General features: G+C 44.2%; 2 protein-coding genes across 2 annotated transcripts in view; both read right to left on the bottom strand.

Annotated features, from left to right (window-relative positions):
- The window catches only part of LOC134350789 (kinesin-like protein KIF13B), a 285072-nt gene extending 279769 nt beyond the window's left edge, over positions 1-5303 (bottom strand). Inside the window, exon 1 of the mRNA XM_063056478.1 lies at positions 4885-5303. Within this exon, the coding sequence (XP_062912548.1) occupies positions 4885-4939 (55 nt within the window). The 5' untranslated portion in view covers positions 4940-5303. The remainder of the gene's footprint in view (positions 1-4884) is intronic.
- Positions 5304-10237: 4934 nt separating this feature from the next.
- Positions 10238-24749, bottom strand: part of LOC134350788 (keratinocyte-associated protein 3) — a 45473-nt gene continuing 30961 nt past the window's right edge. The window contains exons 4-7 of the mRNA XM_063056477.1: positions 24140-24340; positions 23135-23269; positions 17956-18054; positions 10238-14348 (exon numbers count right to left, since the gene is read on the bottom strand). Of these exons, the coding sequence (XP_062912547.1) occupies positions 17965-18054; positions 23135-23269; positions 24140-24340 (426 nt within the window). The 3' untranslated portion in view covers positions 10238-14348; positions 17956-17964. The remainder of the gene's footprint in view (positions 14349-17955; positions 18055-23134; positions 23270-24139; positions 24341-24749) is intronic.

Below are 24749 nucleotides of genomic sequence, written 5' to 3'. Positions count from 1 at the left end.
TGTGAGCAGTTTTGGGTCCCTTATCAAAGAAAGGATGTGCTGACATTGGACAGAGTCCAAAGGAGGTTCACGAAAATAATTCCAGGATTGAAAGGCTCATCATATGAGGAGCATTTAATGGCTCTGAGCCTTTCCTCACTGGAATTCTCACTGGGTGGAGCGGGTGGGAAATCTCATTGAAACCTATCGAATGTTGAAAGGTCTCGAAAGAGTGGATGTGGAGAGGATATTTCCTATAGTGGATGAAGTCTAAGACCAAAGGACACAGTCTCAGAATAGACGGACGTCCATTTAGAAAAGAGACAAGGAGGAATTTCTTTAGCCAGTGGTGAATCTTGGAATTCTTTGCCACAGGCAGCTGTGGATGACGTCTTTATATATAATTAAGGCAGAGGTTGATAAGATTCTTGATTAGTCAGGACATGAAGGGATATGAGGAGAAGGCAGGAGATTGGGGCTGAGAGGGAAAATGGATCAGCTATGATGAAATGGTGGAGCAGACTCGATGGGCCAAATTCTGCTCCTATATCTTATGGTCTTACAGTCTAATAAAACTGAGGTGTAGAAAAGTGTGAGGGGCAAAGATAAAGTAGACAGTAAGAAGTGTTTCCCTTTAGTAGAGTTGTCAACCAGAGATCAGAGGTTTAAAGGTTAGGAGATATAGAGGGGACTTGAGAAACATTTCCTTTTACCCAGAGGTTGTCTGAAACCTGGAATACAATTCCTGGAAGCAGGTATTCTCACAGCACTTAACCAGCATTTAGATTACCACGAAACACTATGGTACGGAAGCATATCCTTGCCTGTAAATACTTTGCAAAGCGTCACTTAGAAATACTGTAAAGTTGTGGAAGAAGGTCTTGTGGTCGGAAGAGACTAAAATGGAACATTTTGGCCTCAACACTAAACAGTACATGTATTGTGCATCAGCCAGGTATGGAGATGCTTTTCAGTAGCACAGACTGGAAATCTGGTCAGGATTGATGGGAAGAACAACGCTGCTAAATACAGAAAGATCCTGGATAAAAACATGCTAGCGTCTGACAAAAAGCATGAAATGGGGAGAAAGTTCATCTTTCAACAGGACAACGACCCAAAGCACACTTGCAGAGCAACCATAGAATGACTTCAAATGAAGAAAATTGATGTCCTTGAGTGGACCAGCCAGAGTCCTGACCTTAATCCAATCAAACATCTCTGGCAAGACCTCAGCATTGCTGTCCATTGCCGCTCCCAAACTAACCTGGCTCAGCTTGAGCAATTTTGCAAGAAGGAATCTGCAAATCTTGCACCATCACATTGTACAAAGCTAAGAAGAGATATATCCAAAAAGACTACTGGATGTAACAGCTACGGGAGGTGGCTCAACTAAGTAAGAGCAAAGGAGGATGAATACTCTTGAATTGCTGACTTTTCAGTTTTTAAGTTTTTAATGTTTTTATAAGTATTAGTTTTTAATGCTTTACAATTTTCCCTGTTTTTTGGGGCTCTACTGTGGAAAAAAAAAGGAGAAAAAAGAAAAATTCTCAGTTAAATTGATCTAAATCCCTAGTTATAATATTCATTTACGTGAACAAAGGGTTGGGGGCTGAATATTCTTACAACACATTGTATACATGTGCAACACACACAAAATGCTGGAGGAACTCAAGAGGTCAGACAGCATCTATGGAAATGAATAAACAGTCAACATTTTGGGTCAAGACCTTTCTTCAAGACTGGAAAGGAAGAGGCTGGATACCAGAATAAAAAGGTGAGGAGAGGGAAGGGGAAGGAGGATAGCTGGGTGATAGGTGAAGACAAGTGGGCAGGAATGATAAAGTGCTGGAGAAGGAGGAATCTGATAGGCGAGCAGAGTGGATCATAGGAGGAAGGGAAGGAGGGGATCCAAGGGGAGGTGAACGGCAGATGGTGAGAAGAGGCCTTAGTGGGGAATAAAAGAAGGTAAGAGTGACTAGTTTTTTGGGGGGGTTTTTTGATTTAAATTTTAGCTGGTTTGGCACAACATTGTGGCCAAAGAGCCTGTTCCTGTGCTGTACTGTTCTATATATGTATTTGGATAGGTGAGGACTGATCAGGGATAGTCGACATGGCTTTGTGTGCGGCAAGTCACGTCTAACAAATCTTAAGAGTCTGATAACTTCCTTGTGAGGAAAGTAGATGAAGGCAAGGCAGTGGATTTGTCTACACGGCCTTCAGCAAGGCATTTGACAAGGTCCCACATAGGAGATTGGTCAAGAAAGTTCAGTTGCTTGGCATTCAAGAGGAGGTAGTAAATTGGATTAGACATTGGCTTCACAGAAGAAGTCAGAGAGTGGTAGTGGAGGGTTGCCTCTCTGACTGGAGGCCTGTGACTAGTGGTGTGCCACAAGGATCGGTGCTGTTTGTCACCTATATCAATAATCTCGATGATAATGTGGTAAACTGAATCAGCAAATCTGCAGATGACACCAAGATTGGGGGTGTAGTGGACAGTAAGGAAAACTATCAAAGCTTGCAGTGGAATCTGGACCAGCTAGAAAAAATGGGCTGAAAAATAGCAGATGGTATTTAATACAAACATACGTGAGGTATTGCACTTCAGTAGGACCAACCAGGGTAGATCTTACACAGGGAATGTTAGGGCACTGAGGAGTGCAGTCGAACGGAGGAATCTTGGAATACAGATCCACAATTCCTTGAAAGTGGCATCACAGGTAGATAGGGTCATAAAGAAAGCTTTTGGCACATTAGCCTTCATAAATCAATGTACTGAATACAGGAATTGGGACATTATGTTGAAACTATGGAAGATGTTGATGAGGCCCACTTTGAAGTATTATATACAGTTCTGCTCACCTACCTACAGGGAAGATGTAATTAAGATTGAAAGAAGGCAGAGAAAATTTACAAGGAAGTTGCCAGGACTTGAGAACCTGAGTTATAGGGGAAGGTTTAAGAGGTTAGGACTTTATTCCCAAGAACAAAGAAGATTGAGGGAAGATTTGATAGAGCTATACAAAATTATGAGGGGTATAGATAGGGTAAATGAAAGCAGGCTTTTTCCACTGAGGTTGGGTGAGACTAAAACTAGGGATCATGGGTTAAAGGTGAAAGGTGAAATGTATGCAGGGGACCTTCTTCACTCAAGAGTGGTGAGAGTGTAGAACGAGCTGCCAATGGAAGTGATGGACGTGGGGTTGACTTCAACATTTAAGACAAATTCGGTCTTTGGTTGGTCTGAGGGCAGGTCGGTGGGACTAGGTAGATCAATAGTTTGTCATGGACTAGATGGGCTGAAGGGCCTGTTTCCATACTGTAGTATTCTATAACTCTATGCACAGGATCAGGAAAGCTGCAAAGTTTGTAAACTGAGCCTCCCCATCATCGAAAAGTGAAGCCTCAAGGCGGTGCCATCCAACCTTAAGGACCCCCATCACCCAAGACACATTCTCTTCTCATTACTACCATCAGGGAGAATGTACAGGAGCCTGAGGGTGCATACTCAGTGATTTAGGAACAGCTTCTGTCACTCCTCAATCAGGTTTCTTAATGGTCCATGAACCCATAAACGCAGCTCCACTATTTTAATGTTTTTACACTATTTGTTTTTGTATATATATTCTTATAGTAATCTTTAGTATATTTTATGTATTGCTGCTACAAAACAACATATTCTGGTATGGTTCCATAACCTGCTTTAGTACATTGGGATAGCTTGTTTTTTTAAAAAAAATCAAGGCTTCTGTTGTATACTCAAAGTGAAAGTGATGCTGTGTAGGCTTTAGAATGAGCAATAAGGCAGAAGTCTAAAGGCCTTTAAAACAGGCAAGGACCACAGCTCTTGCTGTCAAGTGTCACTCCTGCAAATATCTTGAAGGATTTCATTAAAGCACTATATAAATACTAATTTTTGTTTCTGTACAAGGAGTACAGGTGGAAATATATTTTGATTCAAAATTCACTCCTTTGGAATTTGGCTTTTGACTACTGGCACCCCTCACATAAAGGAGAATTTCTGTTGGATTTTTGGCCTGTGACACACAGTGCCTTCTTACAATTTTTAATTAAAAGAGACAAAAGCTTAAGCAGGAAATCTCTGGTCAAAGCACAAAAGCAACCTAGTCAGCTGAGGAACTGTATAGTTTTCCCATTCAGAAGGAAAAATCTGTTGCTATCAGGAAGAAATCCTGTTTCTTTTACGCATTGTTAAAAATTAAACAGAAAACAAACACAAAACCAGGGATGATCGAAGCCAAGTATGAAAATCTTCCAGATACAAGAAAGCAGATCCTGAAACCAACATGGACTTCTGGCTCATATTACTACTAACCATTGAAAAACAACTGTTTCAATTCCATAATTTCAACACTACGAAAGAGCAGAAATCAAACGACACAAACCCCTCAAGTTTAATAGCCAGAATCCAGTCAACAGGTGATCAACAGAAACACCTTCTATTCATGAACTGACTCAGCCTTTCCTCGATTTTTTCTTCCTCCACCCAAACTTTTAAAACAAAGCCCTGCCCCCCCACAATAAATTGATACGTCAGAAACTAGTCAACTTACTGCAATTTCAGACTTATCTACATTCAAGTGTGACTTTGTGATTCGAGGCAGGAATTTTAGTGCTTCGTTTCTCATATTTAAGAAAATCAGCAACGCAATTGTCTTTTTAAGCTACATTCAAGAACAAATGCAATATTTATGAAGATTACTTAAAGTCATTTAATATTTTAATTATACGCGGACTCATCAGGAGAGGGCAAACTTTGTGTGGTGAAGGACACTCTTATAAGCTTAAGCCTCGCTCTTCCTCCTACTAACGTGAATAAATCAAACCCAAGAGGAGGCTATAAAGTGGGGCAAACGATTTTCGATGATGATAACGTGGAACATCTACCTCTCCTGTTCATGGGGCGAATCCTCACCGCCACCTTCACGTTGGACTCGGACATGTCGCTGGCACGATATGAAGCTCACAGCTCCCACTCCAGACAGAACTTTGCCTTCAGCCCTTCTTTTCAAAGCAACCACACTGAATTTAAAATAAAATAGAAAACTGTACAGAAAGTGGGCCAGCAATGATTTAAACGTCGTCGCGGCAGCACACTCCGGCTCTTCACCAGAAACTCCCAACTTTTATCTCCTGAGGTGATTTTATTTTCTTCTACGAATTCACTTTTCCCTCCTCTCCTCCGTTTCACCTGTTCCGTTGCGTGAGTTTTAAGCTGTGACCCTTCGCCATGACAGCGGCGAACCGTAGGCCGGCGGTAGCGGCCGGAGACACTTTTGGAGGCAGAGGAGAGAGGAGGAGGGGCGGCTGGAGGGGACGGGCTAAAGACTTCGGCTATCTCCGGAGGACCGAAGGCTTCGGCTGTTTCCGGAGCGGAGGTGTGGAATCGGCTGTCTCCGGAGGGGTTGCGCGGTACCTATCGGCCGTTTCCGGAGCGGAGAAGTGCGATCGGCTGTTTCCGGAGGGGACGCGGGGAATCGACGTTTCCGAGCGGAAAACGCGGGATCAGCTTGTTTCCGGGGAGAGTCCCGGGATCGGCAGTTTCCGGAGGGGGGGGTCCGGGATCGGCTATTTCCGGAGGGGAGTCCAGGATCGGCAGTTTCCGGAGGGGAGTCCGGGATCGGCTATTTCCGGAGGATATGAAGCTCTGGGGCGACACCGTTCGGTAATTTCCGGAGATTAGAATTGCCTTGGCATTTATTGGGCGACGTGTATTGGAGGTTGACGACGTTTAAAATGGGAAAAAAAATTGTGGGAGATTTTCTTTAAGCAAGGTTTTCAGGATGTGAATCATAGACTTGCAAACACGAAAGTGGTTATTCGGCCCATTCACTTAGTACAAGCATCTAGCAGAATAAATCTCATCCCTCACTTTGTCCACTTACCCTGTAAATTAACAATTTTTATTTTCCTTTATCTGTATATAAGATCTGCTTCCCTGCTATTCACCAGCGTGGCCTGGGCTTGGGCCGGGAAGCAGGCACCGACAGGGTAAATAGCAACAAAACATTCCTCAACAAAAGTGCAGATAACCAGAAGACAGAAGGCTCAAGATACAGGGAAAAGCGATAATCTGCAGATGCTGGAAATCCAAGCAACACACACAAAATGCTGGAGGAGCTCAGGGTCAATGAAGGGTCTCAGCCTGAAACATGGACACTCCACTCTTTTCCATACATGCTGCCTGGCCTGCTGAGTTCCTCCCGCATTTTGAGATATAGAGGAAGACTTTGCTCAGATGCTATTTAAAACTGGAACACTGTACAAGAGGACATGTAGGCATTCTAACATGCAAATTCTTGAATCACCAGGATAGGGGGCTACAAGCAGAATGTCAGAAAATCAGATAATTTTTAAGACCACAAGGTATGTCTGTCTGTCTCGGTACCATATCCAATGTGGACTTTGGTGACCATGGTTTTCCATATAGATCTATCCTTCGTTTCTTGGATGACTTTCATTTCCTCGAAGTGTAGCCACCTGGCTATGCTTTTGATGTACATAAGCCGAGGTCTTCCTGTAGGTTTGCTCCCCTCAATCTTTCCAGAGAGTATAAGTTTTTCTAGTTCATCTTTCCGCATGATGTGTCCTAGGAATCTGAGTTGTAAGGTATAGGAGCAGAATTAGACCATTTGGCCCACCGACTCTGCTCCACCATTTCATCACGATAGATCCATTTCCCTCTCAGCCCCAGTCTCCTGCCTTCACCCCATATCCCTTCATGCCTCTGACTAATCAAGAATCTGTCAACCACTGCCTTAGATATACCCAATGACTTGGCCTCCATGTTGCCTGGGGCGACGAATTCCACAGATTTACCACTCTCTGGCTAAAGAAATTCTTCCTCATTTCTTTTCTAAATGGACGTCCCTCTATTCTGAGGCTGTGCATTCTGGTTCTGGACTCTCCCACTATAGGAAGCATCCTCTCCACATCCACTCCATCTGGACCTTCCAATATTCAATAGGTTTCAATAAAGTTCCCCCACTCAATCTTCTAAACTCCACTGCATACAGGTCCAGAGCCATCAAACACTCCTCATATGTTAATCCTTTCATTCCTGGGATCATTCTTGTGATCGTGCTCTGAACCTTCTCCAATACCAGCACATCTTTTCTTAAACAAGGGTCCCAAACTGCTCATAACGCTCCCTTTAGCCCCACTCTTTGCCTCCTGCTAGTCAGTCAGTTGTCTGGTATCTTCCCTGCAATACCGTGGGCTCTTATCTTGTTAAGCAGCCTCATGTGTGGCATCTTGTCAATGGACTTCTGAAAATCCAAGTAGTGTAAAGAACATCCATCTTTATGTATTCTGCCTGTTCATTGGTGATCAGCAGTGATGCGAGGGACAAAAGGACTGCTTCTTATCTGTTGAACTCCCTGACTGCCAAAACAAAGACCTCACAGTCGACCATTTACTTCCCAATGCTTTCACCCACACAAGCATTCCATTAGTTGTCTGTCATTTGAGCAGCAACACATCCCAGTTTCACATCTGGATAAGCCTCGACCTTCTGTTGAATGACTACTCAATCTGTTCTGGGACCTCTACTTCTCGTGATTTTTATTAACGACCTGGATGTGGGGGTGAAAGGTTGGGTTAGCAAGTTTGCAGACGACACAAAGGTTGGTGGTGTTGTAGATAGTGTAGAGGATTGTCAAAGATTGCAGAGAGACATTGATAGGATGCAGAAGTGGGCTGAGAAGTGGCAGATGGAGTTCAACCCGGAGAAGTGTGAGGTGGTACACTTTGGAAGGACAAACTCCAAGGCAGAGTACAAAGTAAATGGCAGGATACTTGGTAGTGTGGAGGAGCAGAGGGATCTCGGGGTACATGTCCACAGATCCCTGAAAGTTGCCTCACAGGTGGATAAGGTAATTAAGAAAGCTTATGGAGTGTTAGCTTTCATAAGTCGAGGGATAGAGTTTAAGAGTCGCGATGTAATGATGCAGTTCTATAAAACTCTGGTTAGGCCACACTTGGAGTATTGTGTTCAGTTCTGGTCACCTCACTATAGGAAAGATGTGGAAGCATTGGAAAGGGTACAGAGGAGATTTACCAGGATGCTGTCTGGTTTAGAAAGTATGCATTATGATCAGAGATTAAGGGAGCTAGGGCTTTACTCTTTGGAGAGAAGGAGGATGAGAGGAGACATGATAGAGGTGTACAAGATAATAAGAGGAATAGATAGAGTGGATAGCCAGCATCTCTTCCCCAGGGCACCACTGCTCAATACAAGAGGACATGGCTTTAAGGTAAGGGGTGGGAAGTTCAAGGGGGATATAAGAGGAAGGTTTTTTACTCAGAGACTGGTTGGTGTGTGGAATGCACTGCCTGAGTCAGTGGTGGAGGCAGATACACTAGTTAAGTTTAAGAGACTACTAGACAGGTATATGGAGGAATCTAAGGTGGGGGCTTATACGGGAGGCAGGGTTTGAGGGTCGGTACAACATTGTGGGCCGAAGGGCCTGTACTGTGCTGTACTATTCTATGTTCTATATAAACTGCAGAGTCCACTACTCTCTACAGATTCTTCCTGTTGCTGCCCATTTGCGGATGACACCCAGACTGGGGGTGTAGTGGGCAGCGAGGAAGGCCATCGTGGCTTGCAGAGGGATCTGCATCAGTTGGAAAATGGCAGATTGAATTCAATGCAGCCAAATGTAAGGTTTTGCACTTCAGTAGATCCAACCAGGGTAGGTCTTACAGAGTGAATGGTCGGGCACTGAGGAGTCTGGTAGAGCAAAGCCATCTGGAAATACAGGTGTATAATTCATTGAAAGTGGTGTCCCAGGTAGATAGGGTCATAAAGAAAGCTTTTGGCACTTTGGCCTTCATAAGTTAAAGTAGTCAGTACAGGCGTTGGGAAGTTATGTTGAAGTTGTACAAGATGTTGGTGAGGCCTAATTTGGAGAATCGTGGGCAGTTTCGGTTACCTAACTACAGGAAAAAAAGGCACAAGGTTGAAAAGATACAGAGAAAATTTACAAGGATGTTGCTGGGTCTGGAGGACCTGAGTTATAAGATTGAATAGGCTAGGACTGTATTCTTTAGAACATAGAAGATTGAGAGGAGATTTGATAGAGGTATACAAAATTATGATAGGGTAAATGCAAGCAGGCTTTTTCCACAACCAGCGATCATGGGTTAAAGGTGAAAGGTGAAACGTTTAAGAGGAACTTGAGGGAAAACTTCATTCAGAGGGTCGTGAGAGTGTGGAATGAGTTGCCATCACAAGTGGTCCATGTGAGCTCAAGTTCAACATTTAGAAGTTGAGATGGGTACATGGATGGTAGGGATATGGAGAGCTACGGTCCAAGTTCAAGTCGATGGGTTTGGCATGGACTAGATGGGCCAAAAAGCCTGTTTCTGTGCTGTGCTTTTCTATGACTCCATTATGAATGACCTCAGCTTTCCCTCCTCTACTTTGCACCATTCTGTTTTCCGCTCATCCTTATATTCTTACCATGTAAACTCTTCATTCTGTCAGCTTCATGTGAGCAAGAAATTTCATTTGGCCCTGGGTAATATGACAATAAACTAAACTAACTAATCCAGAGAACTTTTCAGAAACATCATCAGGCAAAAGGCAGAGATCGACAAATTTGAGAAGGAATTCCACACTCACCAAAAATCTTTTAATTTTCAAATCCAAAACTTTTTGACTGAAAAGATAAGTTGTACTTCCATATGGTGGAACTTATCTTTGGAGGGCAGCAAAGACAATGCACAGATGCCCCAGGATTAGTTTAGGGTACTGGTGTTGGTTTGTTATTGTCACCTGTACCACGATGCAGTGAAAAGCTTGTCTCGCACACTGCTTATACAGACCACATCACGACACAGTGCAGAGTAAGGACAAACAATAACAGAATGCAGAAGTAAGTGCTACAGTTACGGAAAAGTGCAGTGCAAGTAAACAATAAGGTTTAAGGTCATAACGAGGTAGATTGTGGGGTCACGCCTCCACCTTATATTAAAACCGTGGATTAGATGCTGTCCTTGAGCCTGGGGGCATGTACTTTCGGGCTTTTGTACCTTCTGCCCAGTGGGAGAGGGTGAGAAGAGGGAATGTCTGGGGTAGGTGGGTCTTTGATTATGGAGGCTGCTTTCTTGAGGCAACGAGAAGGTTAGAAAAGGGTTATTTCCTGAGAACTGTCCACAAGCCAGACCTATCCATTTTGTAAAACTATCCATATCATATTTTATTTCCTGTTATGTAAACAGATACACAAACATGCAGGGAATCAAAAATCAGGTTTAATATCATCGGCACACGTCATGACTTTTTTTTTGTTTGCGACAGCAGTACAGTGCAATACATTAAAAATTTATAAATTATGATAAGAAATATATACAGTTTCTCTTTTGCTCCCCTTTTGGATGACTTGTTTTGTGTATACAGGACTCCTTAAAGGTGTCCTGGACACTGCGGAGGCTAGTGCCCATGATGGAGCTGACTTAAGTTTACAAATCTCTGGAGTTTACTGCAATCCTGTGCAGTAGTCTCTTCCCACTGTTAGAATGCTCTCCACGGTACATCCTGTAGAAGTTTGCAAGTGTTTTCGGTGACATACCAAATCTCCTCAAACTCCAGATGAAATATGTGCCTTCTTTGTAGCTGCATCGATATGTTGGGCCCAGGATAGATCCTCAGAGATGTTGGCACCCAGGAACTTGAAATTGCTCACTCCCTTCCACTTCTGATCCCTTTATATGAGGATTGGTGTGTGTTCCCTCATCTTGCCCTTCCTGAAGTCCACAATCAGTTCTATGGTCTTACTGACCTTGAGTGCAAGTTTGTTGCTGCGACTCCACTCTACCAGCTGATATATCTCGCTCCTGTACACTGGAACGTACACTCTTGAAACTCATTAATCAATACCACTAATCATTATTGCTATCCTGAAAAAATATTTTAAAATTTACAGAATAATTTCCATAGTCAGATTTCAGTAAGATAGATTTCTGTAACCGGATACAATTACAATGTGCACCAGAATTGTTTTAGTGACCTCTCTACCATCTGGTGGTTATGCCAGGAACTACAACATCCTCTTGAAATCATAAATGCTTCTTTTCAGAAAAGGAAAAAAGACTATAAAACCACAAGTTACAGGAGCAGAGTCAGGCCATTCAGCCCATTGACTGCATTCAATCATGGCTGATTTTTGTTTATCCCCATTCTTCCACCTTCTCCCATTAATCCAGAACACTCTCACCAATCAAGAACCATCAATCTCTACCTTAAATACACCCAATGACTTGTTAGGGAGGTAAATCGCACTCAGTGTAAGAAAGATCAAGGAATTTATTGTGGATTTTGCGAAGGGGACGTCAAGAGAACACACACCAGTCCTCATCGAAGGGTTAGCAGTAGAAATGATGAGCAAATTCCAAGTTCCTGGGGGTCAACACCTTTGAAGATCTATATGGACCTAAGCTCTATTCATGCAGTTACGAAGAAGGCACGCCAAGGGCTTTATTTCATTAGAAGTTTGAGATTTAGTAAGTCACGAAAGACTCTGGTAAATTTCTACAGTTGTACTGCAGAGAGCATTCTGATTGGTTGCAATACCGTCTGGTGCGAAGGCTCCAATGTATAGGATTGAAAAAAGCTGCAGAGGGTTGTAGATTCAGTCAGCTCCACTGGGCACAAGTTGTCCCAGCATTGAGGATATCTTTGAAAGGTATTGTCTCAAGAAGGTGGCATCCATCATTAACGTCTCCCATCACCCAGGACACGCCGTCTTCTCATTACTACCATCAAGGAGGAGATACAAGAGCCTGAAGATGCTCACTCAAACGTTCTAGGAATATCTTCTCCTCCTCTGCCACAAAACAACGAATTTCACGACGTATGTCGGATGCAAGATTCAGATTTATTTATCGCATGCACACTGAAGTATGTCCTTTGCGTCAGCAACCAAGGCTATAATCGGGGCGGCCCGCAAGTGTTGCCACTCATTCCAGCACCAGTAGAGCATGCCCACAATGCTCGGCAGGAGAACAGAGATCACAAGCAACAGAGCAACACCAGCGAATCGAGCCTCGTTCCTCCCTCCCACCCATGCAAATAAAGAGTCCCCCAACCCCAGCACAGGCTGTCTCCAGCCTCCAGCAGACTCGGACTCGAACTTGCCGACAATGGGCCACTGAACTCCCAGACAACAGGCCTCGGTGATAATAAACCTAATTCTGATTCTTTGTCTGGTTGAAGCAGCTTCAGACCCACAGTAATAACTCCCAACCAAGAGAAGCAGTTAGCTCAAAAGTACCTCAGGTTTGGAGCTGAGTCCTTGCTTCACCATTGTCACCCACATCACATCAAAAGCAACTGCCAGTCTAATTTAGAAAAAGAGCTAATTCAATCTTGGCTTAAAATCTAAAATCAAACCAAGCAAAACTTGAAATTGCACAGAATATCCATTAGCAATCTTTATTTGAAACAATGACATTTAACACGATGAATTAACTGTACATCCACAACAAAAATGAACAGTGCTAACATTTAATATCTGCACCTGCTTCATAAAATTCCTACATGGTTTCATATAAAGTCAAATGAAGCTCATGAATTTGGCATCACCTCTGGAATCACTTCATCTCTTGGTCCCAAGGCTGAGCTGAAGGAGTACTTTATTGCTAACATAGTCTGTCACCATGACACCCACTGGGACTGCTACGCCTTCCCCTCCCTATCCCAAGGCACTGCTCTGAGATCAGCCAAGTCAGCATGCACCAAACCCAGGAACCTGCTCGACCACTTCTCAACTACTCCCTTGCCAAGTAAGCCCGGAGCTCCACTGTGCTGACTCGCCAGCTGCTCTTAAAGGAACAATCACAGGCTTATCCTTCCTTTAGAACACAACCCCCATCAGCCCAGGAAGCAACCCAGTAAACTTACAACCACAATGACTTCAAGGTAAAGAGACCAAAATAGAGAGCCCTCTCCATCAGCCTATCACCACCACCCACCACCTGGACCCATGCAGCACCTGCCAGCCCCTTCACTCCACCCTTTTATACCGGCTATCTCCCCCCTCTACTTTTTCAGTCCAGATGAAGGATCTCAACCCAAAATGTCTAATGTCTATTCTGCCTCCATAGATGCTGCCTGACCCATTGAGTTCCTCCAGCTACCCAAGTACTCCAGGTTTAGTCTCCCCAAAACCCTTGTACAGTTACAAAAGGTCCCCCCATCCTGCTAATTCTCCCAGTGAAGACTAAATCCCAATCCCGTTGGTAGAACCGCAGAACAAATGGATGAAGCTTTTGCTACCTTAACTCAGCACCGAGAGTTTTGGAGCTCGGTCCGCCTGAAACCCCGAAGCTGAAAAATACAGGTTCCGTTTTATTTATCACGTGCATATCGAAACGCACAGCGAAATGCGTTGTTTGTGTCAAAAGTGCTAGAGCTTTGTCATCACTTGCCCAACTCAACAGTAAGCACGGAGGGGAACAGTCAACGCTTCAGGCCGAGATTTCGGCCGGAAACGTCGACTGCTCAGACGCTGCCTGGCCCACTGAGTTCCTCCAGCACTTTGTGTGTGTTGCTCAGGATTTCCAGCCTCTGCAGAATCTCACGTGTTTATAACGTTACAGTGAGAAGGTCCTGGGAGTAGGGGGCCTGTCGGTTTATGTGAGTGGGAAGAAAGGGGCTTGCTTTGCTGCTGTTGTGCTCTGTGTTGTTCTGTCGAACACTGTGGACATGCTATGTGCGCACCAGAATGTGTGGTGACCAACTAGACGCCCTCAGGTTGTGTTGGTTGTTAACGCAAATAACGCACTTCGCTGCACGCACACGTGATACATAAATAAATTTGAATCTGAAACAGAAAGGCCACAACAGGATCACCACCAAACCTGTTTCTACATGCAAACTGAGACGGGGCAGGGGAGCCCGAGAAAGCTGGGGAGAGGGAGGTGGAACAAACATGGATGGGGAAAGGAGAATAGATCCTATAAGAATGGCAACCAAATTACAAGGGCAATTCATCGAGGAGCATCTCCATGGAACTAACATCAGCATAAACAGGTATCCATAGGCTTCATCATGACAGCAGGTGATGACTTAATACTGCAAAACCGATATCCGATTGCTTGGACAACAACCACTCAGAATGTCTCACCCGTAGATTTTCTTCAAAAACACATTTAAAAAGAGAAATAGGGAACCAAAGGCTTTTTAAAGAATACATTATTAAAAACTCTGACAATCCCCTTCCCCTTAAAAATACCCAAGAACTGTCAACATCAACTATCTCACACAAACTGTACAAACATGAAATGTTGCTCGAAGTCTGAAGAGAAAATTGAAAGGTGGAAATTCCCAGTGAGTCAGGCAGTATCTGTGGAGAGAGAAAGACAGTTAACATGTTTTCAGGTTAGTGAGTGTTAACCCCCTAAGCTGGGATGAGCAATGTGGGAAAAAGAGAAATTGGTAGGAATAAATGCCAATAAATGCCAGGGAACTAATACATGTGGCAATAATGAACCAGTGCTAATACCAGTCTACATTGAGGCAGAGTTGCTGGAATCTGGAGCTGGAAACAAAGCACCAAAGGAACTCAGTGGGTCAGGCAACATCTTTGGAGGGAAATGAACAGTTGATGTCTGGTCAAGACCCTTCATTGGGACTGACCGGCACTTGGCGAGTTGCAGCAATAACGTACATCGTAGTGCTTTGGAAGAGATGGTCACAGAGAAAGCAAATGCTCTTGTTGTCGTCTTCCAGAATTCCAAAGATTCTGGAATTGACCAGAATCAGAAGGGTAGAAAATGCGATCCAGCTATCTTTTATAAAAAGGGAGGGATGAAAACCAGGGAGTTACCAGCTTGTACCGACAGTAGATTATGAAAACAATAATAATATTTAGCAGATTTAGCAAGGAAAATCATTTTTGAACTTAGAACATGGAGCATTTCAGCTCACAATATTGTACTGACCTTTTAACCTACTTTAAGATCAATCTAACCCTTCCCTCCCACACAGCCGAAGCATTGACTACCCTACTTTTTCCCCCAAGTACTTTGTGGATGTGATTAATAGAACCAATAAAGAGTGAACCAATAGATGTGGCATATTTGGATTTTCTGAAGGCTTTGGGTAAGATTCCTCATGGGAAGCTGGGCAAAAAGGTTGGAGCAAACAGAATTGGGGGAACAGACTGACATCTGCCAAAGATTGGTTGTTGGACAGCAAGCAACATGTAGAACAAAGAGGGTCTTTGGCAGCTGGTGATTAGTGACCAGAATCCATATTTGGGTCCCAAATGTTCATGACATTTACCACCCACAATCTAGATGAATCATGCAGGAGGTTTGAGGGGCCAATCACCATAGTAATGCTCCAATATTTTATGTTCTTTCATTAAAGATAGGTTCTGATGTAAAGACATTAACTTTGCTTCAGTCCCTGCAGATGATGCCTGACCTGTTGAGTATTTTGACTCTCTTGCAGGGGATTTGGCATGCAAGTGGTGGATGGATCGCCAATCAAGCTGTAGTTGTCTCAGCCAATCATGGCGCCTTATTACTTGCCCTTCTGTTTTTGACTATATACAAGCCCAGTGTGGCTTGTTGGTTGTTGTATTTCACTGTTACGAATGTCATTCCCATGGGAATCATCTTTTATCTGGTATAAGTTCTCAGTTGGATATCTGCAGGTTTCAGTTTAGTATCTTTGGAATGTTGTTCAAACTCATTTTGTGGAATAGCTGAAAAAAGCTTTTTTTAATTAATTTGTCATTCACTTCCCAGTGTCAGCCATATTGCTTGTCTATTACTATTTTCACATTTTAAATCTCAAGACCTTGCAGTCCTGTGTTGGTCTCATCATTATCAGATTGTTCATCAACAGTATGCAGAGTAGTGCTGTTTTTGAAACTGCAACTTGACTTTTTAATTTTTTCTCTTCCCTGTGCAGTCCATTTATTTTTGTCTGTATGACATGCTCTTTACATATGCACTACTTTGTTGCTTTTTTTTTAAATCAAGTTTCGCCTTTAAGCCTGCATTGGTCTGGCGTATGTGACCCCCTGCCACAGTGGTAACACAATTTATTTGGCCAGGCTGGTTTCGGTTTAGTTGCTGTAATTTTTTTCATGGTCACTTTCATTCCTGACTGCATCTCAACTGCAGTTTCCATTGAAACAGCGATTTCAACTGCTCTTTTAAATGTAAGCTGTGCTTCAGTTCCACAAACTAAATGATCTCTCAATGCACTATTAAGCCCATTAATGAACTGACAATGCTCAATCTCTTCAATTCAGCCATGTGCACTGAAATGGACTCCCCCTAACTTTTGATTCCCCTCTTAAAACCAAAGTGTTCTGCAATCAACAGAAGTTTTGGTTTTAAATATTTCTGCATTACTTTCATGATACTAGCTAAGCTCATTTCAGCTGGTTTGGTTTAAGTAGTTAAACTTTGAAGCAAACTGTATGCCTTTAAATCCAATGCACTCAGCAAAATTGGCATCCGCTTGTCACTGGCTATTTAATTTGCTTTAAATTACTGCTCAATTTGCTCAGTATACATGAGCCAGTTATCCGTTTTGTAATCAAACTCGTTAATCTTTCTGATGTAGCCAGCGATTTCTGCTCTTTTATTCATGATTATTTTCAGCCGGTACTCACTGTTTATGAACCTGTGAATTCTTCTGCTTTCTGCTTTTTTAAAAAAAACTCGACTGTCTCTATGAGTGCTACTCTGTTTTTTTACTTAACTGTTCCTCACTGCACTGTGTTTTTTCTTGAATCTCTTGCTGCACTTCAAGAAGTAGGTAATCGTCTCAGGTTAATTTTAAAAATATCTCATTGCCACTGTTATGTTTTGTAACATTAAACTAATTAAAAGAAAGTCGCAGAAGTCCAAAATGTGAGTTTAATGTGCTGTTTTAATTTAAGTGAGGCATACACGTATTACTAGGCAGCGTCATGACGAATGCAATTCATGTACTTTCATATATAGCCTGTAGTGAATTACTTAAACAGGAATACTTAATAAAACAATATATTTACAATAGTGCTCAAATATTAAACACACAGCACAATCCTTGTTCAGAACAGCAACATTTTTTTTTACCTGTGCACATTTAAACAGTGAAATCAAACCCAGAGTCACTTTCATTTAAAATAAAGTACAAATTAGTTGATAGAGTCATGAAGCACTACAACACTGAAAGTCCCTTCAGCCCATCTAGTCCAGGGCAACCTGATCTTCTGCCAGTGCCATCTGCTTGCATTGGGACCACATCTCACCAAACCCCTCCCATCCACATCCTATAAAACTTAGCTTAAATGTAACAATTGAACTGATATTCACCACTTCCACTGGCAGCTCGTTCCATACTCTCAACCACCCTCTAAGTTCCCCCTCATGTTCCCCTTAAACATGTTACCTTTCACCCTAAACACATGACCTCTGGTTCTAGTCTCACCCAATCTCAGCAGAAAAATCCTGCAAGCATTCACCTTATCTGTATGCCTCATAATTTTGTACAATCCTTTAAGATCTTCCCTTATTCTCCTGCGCTCCAGGAAACAAAATCCTAACTTATTAAACCCTTTTCTTCTAACTCAGGTTCTCAAGTCCCTGCAACATCCTTGTACTCCTATAATTTTATTGGTATCTTTTCTACTGGCAGGTATAGCCACTTGCTTTGCAGAGGTCGCTTGAAAATCCCAGCAACAGCCTTGTAAATTTTATTGTTTGGCACTAGAATCCTGCAGAACACTCTGAGCTAAAAACAGAAATTAAATAGCCACTGCTGACATAGGAGATTGTAGACACTAGAATCTAGTTGATCTACAAATTTAACTCCTTTATATACCCAATCCCCCAATTTTGGATTAATTCGGGATGAGGAAAAGAAACGTAAAGGTCAATTTTGCAATATTGGTCAGATAGTGAAAAAACTTCAATGAATCGTGCTGCGGAGGGGCCACCACTTACCCAATGCTTCTACAGATGAATTTCCCTGCTTTCACTGATGAGTTTGTAAGTTTCCAATTCTCTGTATTTCTTCCCTTTTGCTGGATCTTCTTCCTCAATCTGTCAGAACCAGAATCAGAACCACGTTTATTGACATATGACTTGAAATTTGTTGTTTTATGTCAGTACAGTGCAAGACATTGAAAAAAATACTCCAGATTGCAAAATGAAATAGTGAAAGAGGAAAAGTGAGCTCCATTCAGAAATCTTTTGGTGGAGGGGAAGGAACTGTTCCTAAAACATTGAGAGCGTGTCTTCAGGCTTCTGAGCTTCCTTCTTGATGGTAGAAATAAGAAGAGGGCTTGTCCTGGATGATAACGGTCCCTCATGATGGATGCCGCCATTTTGAAGGATGATTCTGGAGTTATTGAACATGTCTGCCAACCCAGTCACTTTGAAACTGCTGGAGTTTTGGGAGCAAAATGCCGTCACTTGATTTGTACAAGGGGAAGCCCAATTCACGCTGTGAGAAATCACCGCCGACAACACCAAATACGGTAACGTCGCTCAGTAACCCCACGGCTGTAAGAGTAGTGAGTATACTCGAACACCCGCCTGAACACGATAAATACCGATCGCTGAAACTCACCTTTTACAGACTTTTGGACTTTCGGCATCTGAGCACGCCAAACAGTTGCTCTCCTTGCTCAGCCTCAGTGATGGAAAGCCCTCAGAGCTAATGAACCACATGCTGTCTCTCCTGGGAAATCACGGTCCTTGCTTTATTTTTAAAGAACTCTTCATGCAACAAATGCCTGGTCAAGTTCACATATCCCTTGCTAATGTCCCTGAGAAGGACTATAGGGAGCTTGTAAAATGGCTGATAGTCTACAGTCAACTAGGCAGTGATGCATCATTCCTCCTCCTTTCTCTACCTCAATAGCCCAGTCAGCAAGGCCCCCAACATAATGACACATGCGGCTACAAAGCGGACGATGCCAGGCCTGTGGTTTTACCACACTTGCTTTGGTACAAAGTCTAGGCAGTGCCAACCACCTTGAAGCTTTGACAGTGCCGGCACATCAGGGCATCAGAGGTCTGTGGCAGGTCACCGACTGTTCATCACTGACACCCTTTCAGGGCGACATTTCCAGTGTGACACGGGTGCCCAAGTGAGTGTGCTGCCAGCATCGCCTCTTGATGAGAAGGCAAAGAGTGACAAAATCTCACCGGAGTCCACCAATGGCAGCAGGATCCAGACACAGGACATGACGGGAAATTCTCTGCTTCAGTGGGCGACGCTACACATGGAACTTCATCCTGGCTAAAGTGGCTAGACCTCTGCTCGATGCAGATTTCCAGTACACCCACAGACTTCGCCCCTCCATATGGTCCCTAAATCTGACGGTGGTTGCCACCCATGTGGTGATTACAGACACCATAACGAGGCCACCACCCCTCATTGTTACCCAGTCCCACACATCCAAGACTTTCCAACACATTTAGACAGAAAGTCAAATTTTTCCCAAAGTTGATTGGCTCTGTATTAAAAGATTTAGATTTTCTTTTTGTTTACCTGATGACATACTTGTTGCCAGTGCATCCAAATCTGAACACGTATCTCATCTCCGCACACCTTTCCAGTGCTTAAGCCAACACTGGTTGATTATTAACCCTGCCAAATGCCAGCTTGGGTTGTCAACCATTGACAGAAGGTGTGAAACCCCTCCCATAAAAAGTAGTGGCTATTATGGATTTCCCACTACTAAAAAACTACAGGAGTTTTTACATAAGGTGAATTTTTATCACTGCTTCATTCCGCGAGCTGCTGAACTTATGCTCCCCTGTGCAGTGCGCTTAAAAGCAACACCCCGATCAAGTGCTTGACTGGTCAGTGGACGTGACTAGGGTCTTTGATGAAACCAAACGAGCTCTTTCCTCTTGGCGCTCCCACTCCCCAACGTACCCATAGCCAATACTACTGACGCCTCACGTGGTGTCGTGGCTGCGCATGAACAGTCGGTCGGAGGCATGTGGCAGCCACTAGCCTTCTTCAGCCGGCAACTCTATCCCCCAAAAGGAAGTACTGCACATTTGACGATGAGCTTCTCAGTCTTTATCTGGCTGTCTGCCACCTTCCGTTTCTTCCAGATGGTCGCCATTTCACAGCCTTTGTTCACCACTAACCCATCATGCACGCGATGGCCAAGGTATCAGGCCCTTGGTCTGCAAAGCAGCAACACCATCTAGCCTACATATCTGAGTTCACAACTGAAGTATAACGTATCAATGGGGAAAAATATAAAGCCTTGGCTGATTGCCTCTCACGGCCAGCCACTGAGCCCATACACATAGGGGTTGACTATGACGGCATGGTAGCCACCAAGTTACTGACCCAGATATCCAGGTTTACCAAACAGCAGTCACAGGCCTGCAGTTGGCTGACATGAAGTTCGGGGAAGCTGGGGTTTCTCTCCCGTGCGATGTCTCAAGCGGATGCCCTCGTCCCATTGTGCCCGTAAAATGGAGACAGACTGTTTTCAACCGCATAGGTGGCCTCTCGCATCTGGCCCAGAAGGCCTCACAGAAACTGGTTGCACTAAAATTTGTGTGGCATGGCCTTAGAAAGGACGTGCGAGATCGGACTGCAGGCTGTGTGGAGTGCCAGGAGGCAACAATTAACCATCATGTTCAGGCACCAGTGGCACCTTTGAAGGTGCCTGAGTTACAGTCTGACCACGTCAATGTGGAACTTGTTGGCCCTCTTCCCCTCTCTCGTGGTTTCACGCACCTCCTTACCATGGTGGACCATACCACCAGATGGCCAGAGGTCTTCCCTCTCGTATCGACGATGGCACCAGACGTGGCTCGGGCTTTCATCAGCACCTGGGTTGCTTGGTTTGGCACCCTCTCTGTTGTTTTCTCTGACCGTGGTCCCCAATTCATTTCAGACCTCTGGGCTGCGATGGCCCAGAATCTCAGCGTTAGGCTACATTACACCACAGTGTATCACCCACAGTCCAAAAGCCTACGTGAGTGGTTTCACCATTCCTTAAAGGCTGCTGGAGGGCTCAGAACAGCTCCAAAAGAGGACCTGCAGACGTCCGCAGCTGAGTTGGTATATGGACAGCCATTACAAGTGTTAGATGATTTCATTCCTGATACCACGACTGCCAGGTCAACAGTGTTCCACCCTCCTCAGTAAATTCAGTTCAATTCCTTTTTGCCTACTCATCTCCCATCTTGGCGTACCCGTTGACCATATTCTGCTTCATTTGTTTTCATCCACCATGACACACAACAACATCCCCTCAGGCCCCTTACGATGGCCCATTCTACATTTTGGATCATGGAGAAAAGACTTTCATCATCGATAAGAGGGTTAAACCTGAATGTATGTTTGTAGATCACCCTAAACTGGCCCACCAAGATTTGGAATATTCCGCTGCCATGCCCCTGGCATTACAACATGACCATGAACGTGTCAAAGCCCTTCCAGCCGAGCCAGAGGCACCTGCGGTTCCTCCACCCACAGAACAGGACCCAGGCCAGGCGGCTCATCTGAGCTCCAGACAGGCCCACAATGCCGGTCTTAGTGAATTCTGGGTGGGTCTGAGTAGGGTAACATAACTGGGAGAAATGTGCATAATTCACAGCCACCAATATTGAGTTGGAATTTTGTTTTAAGGATCTGGTCTGACATGATGATGTTATTACGATAGGGGTTTTTAGCACGCTTTCGTTGTGTAGGTTTTGGAGTTCAATAAAATCTGTTATGGCTTTTGTTAAACATCACTTTATCTTCTTTGCAGAAACCTACACTATCTTATGCGCAATAGGAGGGGTGGAGGAAGAGGACAGATTGTACAGGGTGGGAGGGTCTTCGATTATGCTGACTGCTTTACCAAGACAGCAAAAAGTGTAGAAGGGAATCTGGTTTTTGTGATGTGCTGAGCTGTGTCCACAATTCTCTTGCAGTTTCTTGTCACTTCGAGCAGTGCAGTTGCCACATCAAGCCACTGCGCATCAATAAAAAACTGCTGAAGGTCAAAGGGAACATGACAAATTTCTTTGACCCTGAGGAAGCTGGTGAGCTTTCTTGGCCACAGGGTCCATATGGTTGGAGAAGGATAGGCTATTAATGTTCCCTCCTATCAACCCTCCAAGAGGACCACAACATTGTCATGGTTTGTAGGCCTGTGTGCCTCAATGACTCAGAGAGCTATGTTGTCTGGAGTCATGGCTTGATGCTTTGGTGTTGGTAGGGTCACCCATGCCAAACAGGTCAAAGCATACAGGCCAGACTAAGAGTGGTCCACTGGTCCTCCAGGTTCGGGGGTTCAGCTCACAGTTAACAACCCTGACTGGTGAAACCAAATTGTCACGGAAACTGCAGTGAAGAATCCTTCTACATCCGAGTGTGACGGTATTCCCAAGTCTCCATCCGGGACTTGTGTGACTGACAGTAGTGAAAGAAGCACTGAACACCGCCAGAGATGCAGGATCTTTACTGCTGCCCTAAACGTGATGTGATGTGATGGGGGGGGGGGGGAGAGAGAGAGAGAGAGAGAGAGAGAGAGAGAGAGAGAGAGAGAGAGAGAGAGAGAGAGAGAGAGATAGAGAGACAGAGAGAGACAGAGATAGAGAGACAGAGAGAGAGAGAGAGAGAGATTGAGAGGTACAGAGAGAGAGAGAGAGAGAGAGATTGAGAGATACAGAGAGAGAGAGAGAGCACGAGATACAGAAAGAGAGAGAGAGAGATATAGAGAGATAGAGAGAGAGAGAGAGATAGAGATAGAGAGATACAGAGAGAGAGAGATAGAGATAGAGAGACAGAGATAGAGAGACAGAGATAGAGAGACAGAGATAGAGAGAAAGAGAGAGAAAGAGAGAGAGATAGAGAGAGAGAGATAGATAGATAGATAGAGAGAGAGAGAGAGAGAGAGAGAAATTAAAAAAAAGAGTAACTCCCATCAACCTGAAGCTCTCAACCTCAACACCATTGATGTGGTCAAGAGCATTTGCACTGCCCCCCACTTCCTGAAGTCAATGACCAGTTCTTTTGTTTTGTTGCCAATGAGTTAAATATCAGATCTCTCTCCTCCCGCCTTATGAGGAATGCCTACAGCATAGGCATGGTGTAGAAGGGGGAGAATGTAAAGACATCACACGCTTCCTTAGCGCCCAATACGCAACTCACCCGGTCCACCATGTCGTTCTGCCCACAGGGGCTAATCCCACGAAGAATCATTGCCACAACGACGCAACGGGCAGAGAGGATACCCTCCACTGTGGCCAGCACCATTGATGGGATCCATAATGCCAGAGTGGTATCCTGGAAATGGACAGAGAGGGAGAACTGTTAGATCAAACAAAACACAAGACATAGCAGCTGTCATAGAGTCATTGAAAACTACAGTCCTGTAGTAAACTGGATCAGCAAATACGTGGCTGACACCAAGATCTGAGGTGCAGTGGACAGTGATGAAAGCTATCAAGGTTTGCGATAGGATCTGGACCAGTCTGGAAAATGGCAGGTGGAATTTAATGCAGACAAGCGTGAGGCACTATTCTTTGTGAGGACATCTAGGGTAGGACTCACACAGCGAATGGTAGGGCACTGAGGAGTGTGGTAGAACAGAGGGGTCCAGCAACACAGATTTATAATTCCTTTAAAGCAGTGTCACTGGTAGTTAAGGTCATAAAGAGAACTTTTGGAACATTGGCCTTCATAAATCAGAGTACTGAGTACAGGATTTGGCATTTTATGTTGAGTTTGTGTATGGTATTGGTGAGGAATAGTTTGGAGTATCGTGTGCAGTTCTGGTCACCTACTAAGGGAAAGATATCCATACGATTGAAAGTTAAGGGTGAAAGGTGAAATGCTTAAGGGGAACTTCTTCAGTCAGAGGGTGGGGTACTTGTGTGGGACGAGCTGACAGCAGAAGTGGTAGACGTGGGTTTGCTTGCAACGTTTAAGAGAATTCTGGATACGCACATGGATAGGATAGATATAGAGGGCTGTGATGCAGGAGCAGGTCAGTGGGACTAGGCAGAATAACAGTTCAGCACAGATGAGATGGGCCAAAGAACCTGCCTTTGTGCTGTAGTTAGTCAATGGCTGTTGTAGGAGCAGACTTGGAGGGTCAAACACCATTTTCCTATCTTCATATTCCATAGCACCGTGCAACGATCAATTACTTACGTAGATGCGGGTTGTATCAAAGGGGCAGTTGTCGATTGTCATTGACTTGGCGGAAACAGCTGGCACCATGGTGGAGTTGCAGCCGGAGATCAGGTTCCTGCCTCCTTGGGACACTGTCAGTACGATGGCCAGAATCAGCCCAGCAGCACAGGCCAGTGACATGAAAGTGTTTAGTAGAGAGCTGATCAGCAGTCCCCAGTGCTGCAGAGAGAAAATCAGAACGTTAGCAAGATCAGTACACACAGGACTGCAATACGCACCCCTGCCACACCTCAGGGAGTAATTCAACAGCTCACCTGCATCAACGTTCGTCAGAAAGCCACAAGATCATCAGTGCAGAACTAGGCCACTCAGCCCATTGAACCTGCTCCACCATTCCATCACGGCTGATTTACTATCCCTCTCAAACCCCATTCTCCCACCTTCTCCCCATAACCTTTGACGCCCTTACTAATCAAGAACCTATCAAGCTCTGCTTTACATATACCCAATGACTTGACCTCCACAGCCACGCATGGCAATGACTTCCAGATTCACTACCATCCGGCTAAACAGACGATATCAAACAGTACAGGCCCTTCGGCCCACATTGTTGTGCCAACCCTTACCT

Source organism: Mobula hypostoma, chromosome 8 (genome assembly GCF_963921235.1).
Source record: "Mobula hypostoma chromosome 8, sMobHyp1.1, whole genome shotgun sequence".
In the NCBI taxonomy this organism is placed as follows: Eukaryota; Metazoa; Chordata; class Chondrichthyes; order Myliobatiformes; family Myliobatidae; genus Mobula; species Mobula hypostoma.
The sequence above is the reverse complement of the archived record's forward strand: the minus strand, read 5'-3'. Positions and strand labels throughout refer to the sequence as shown.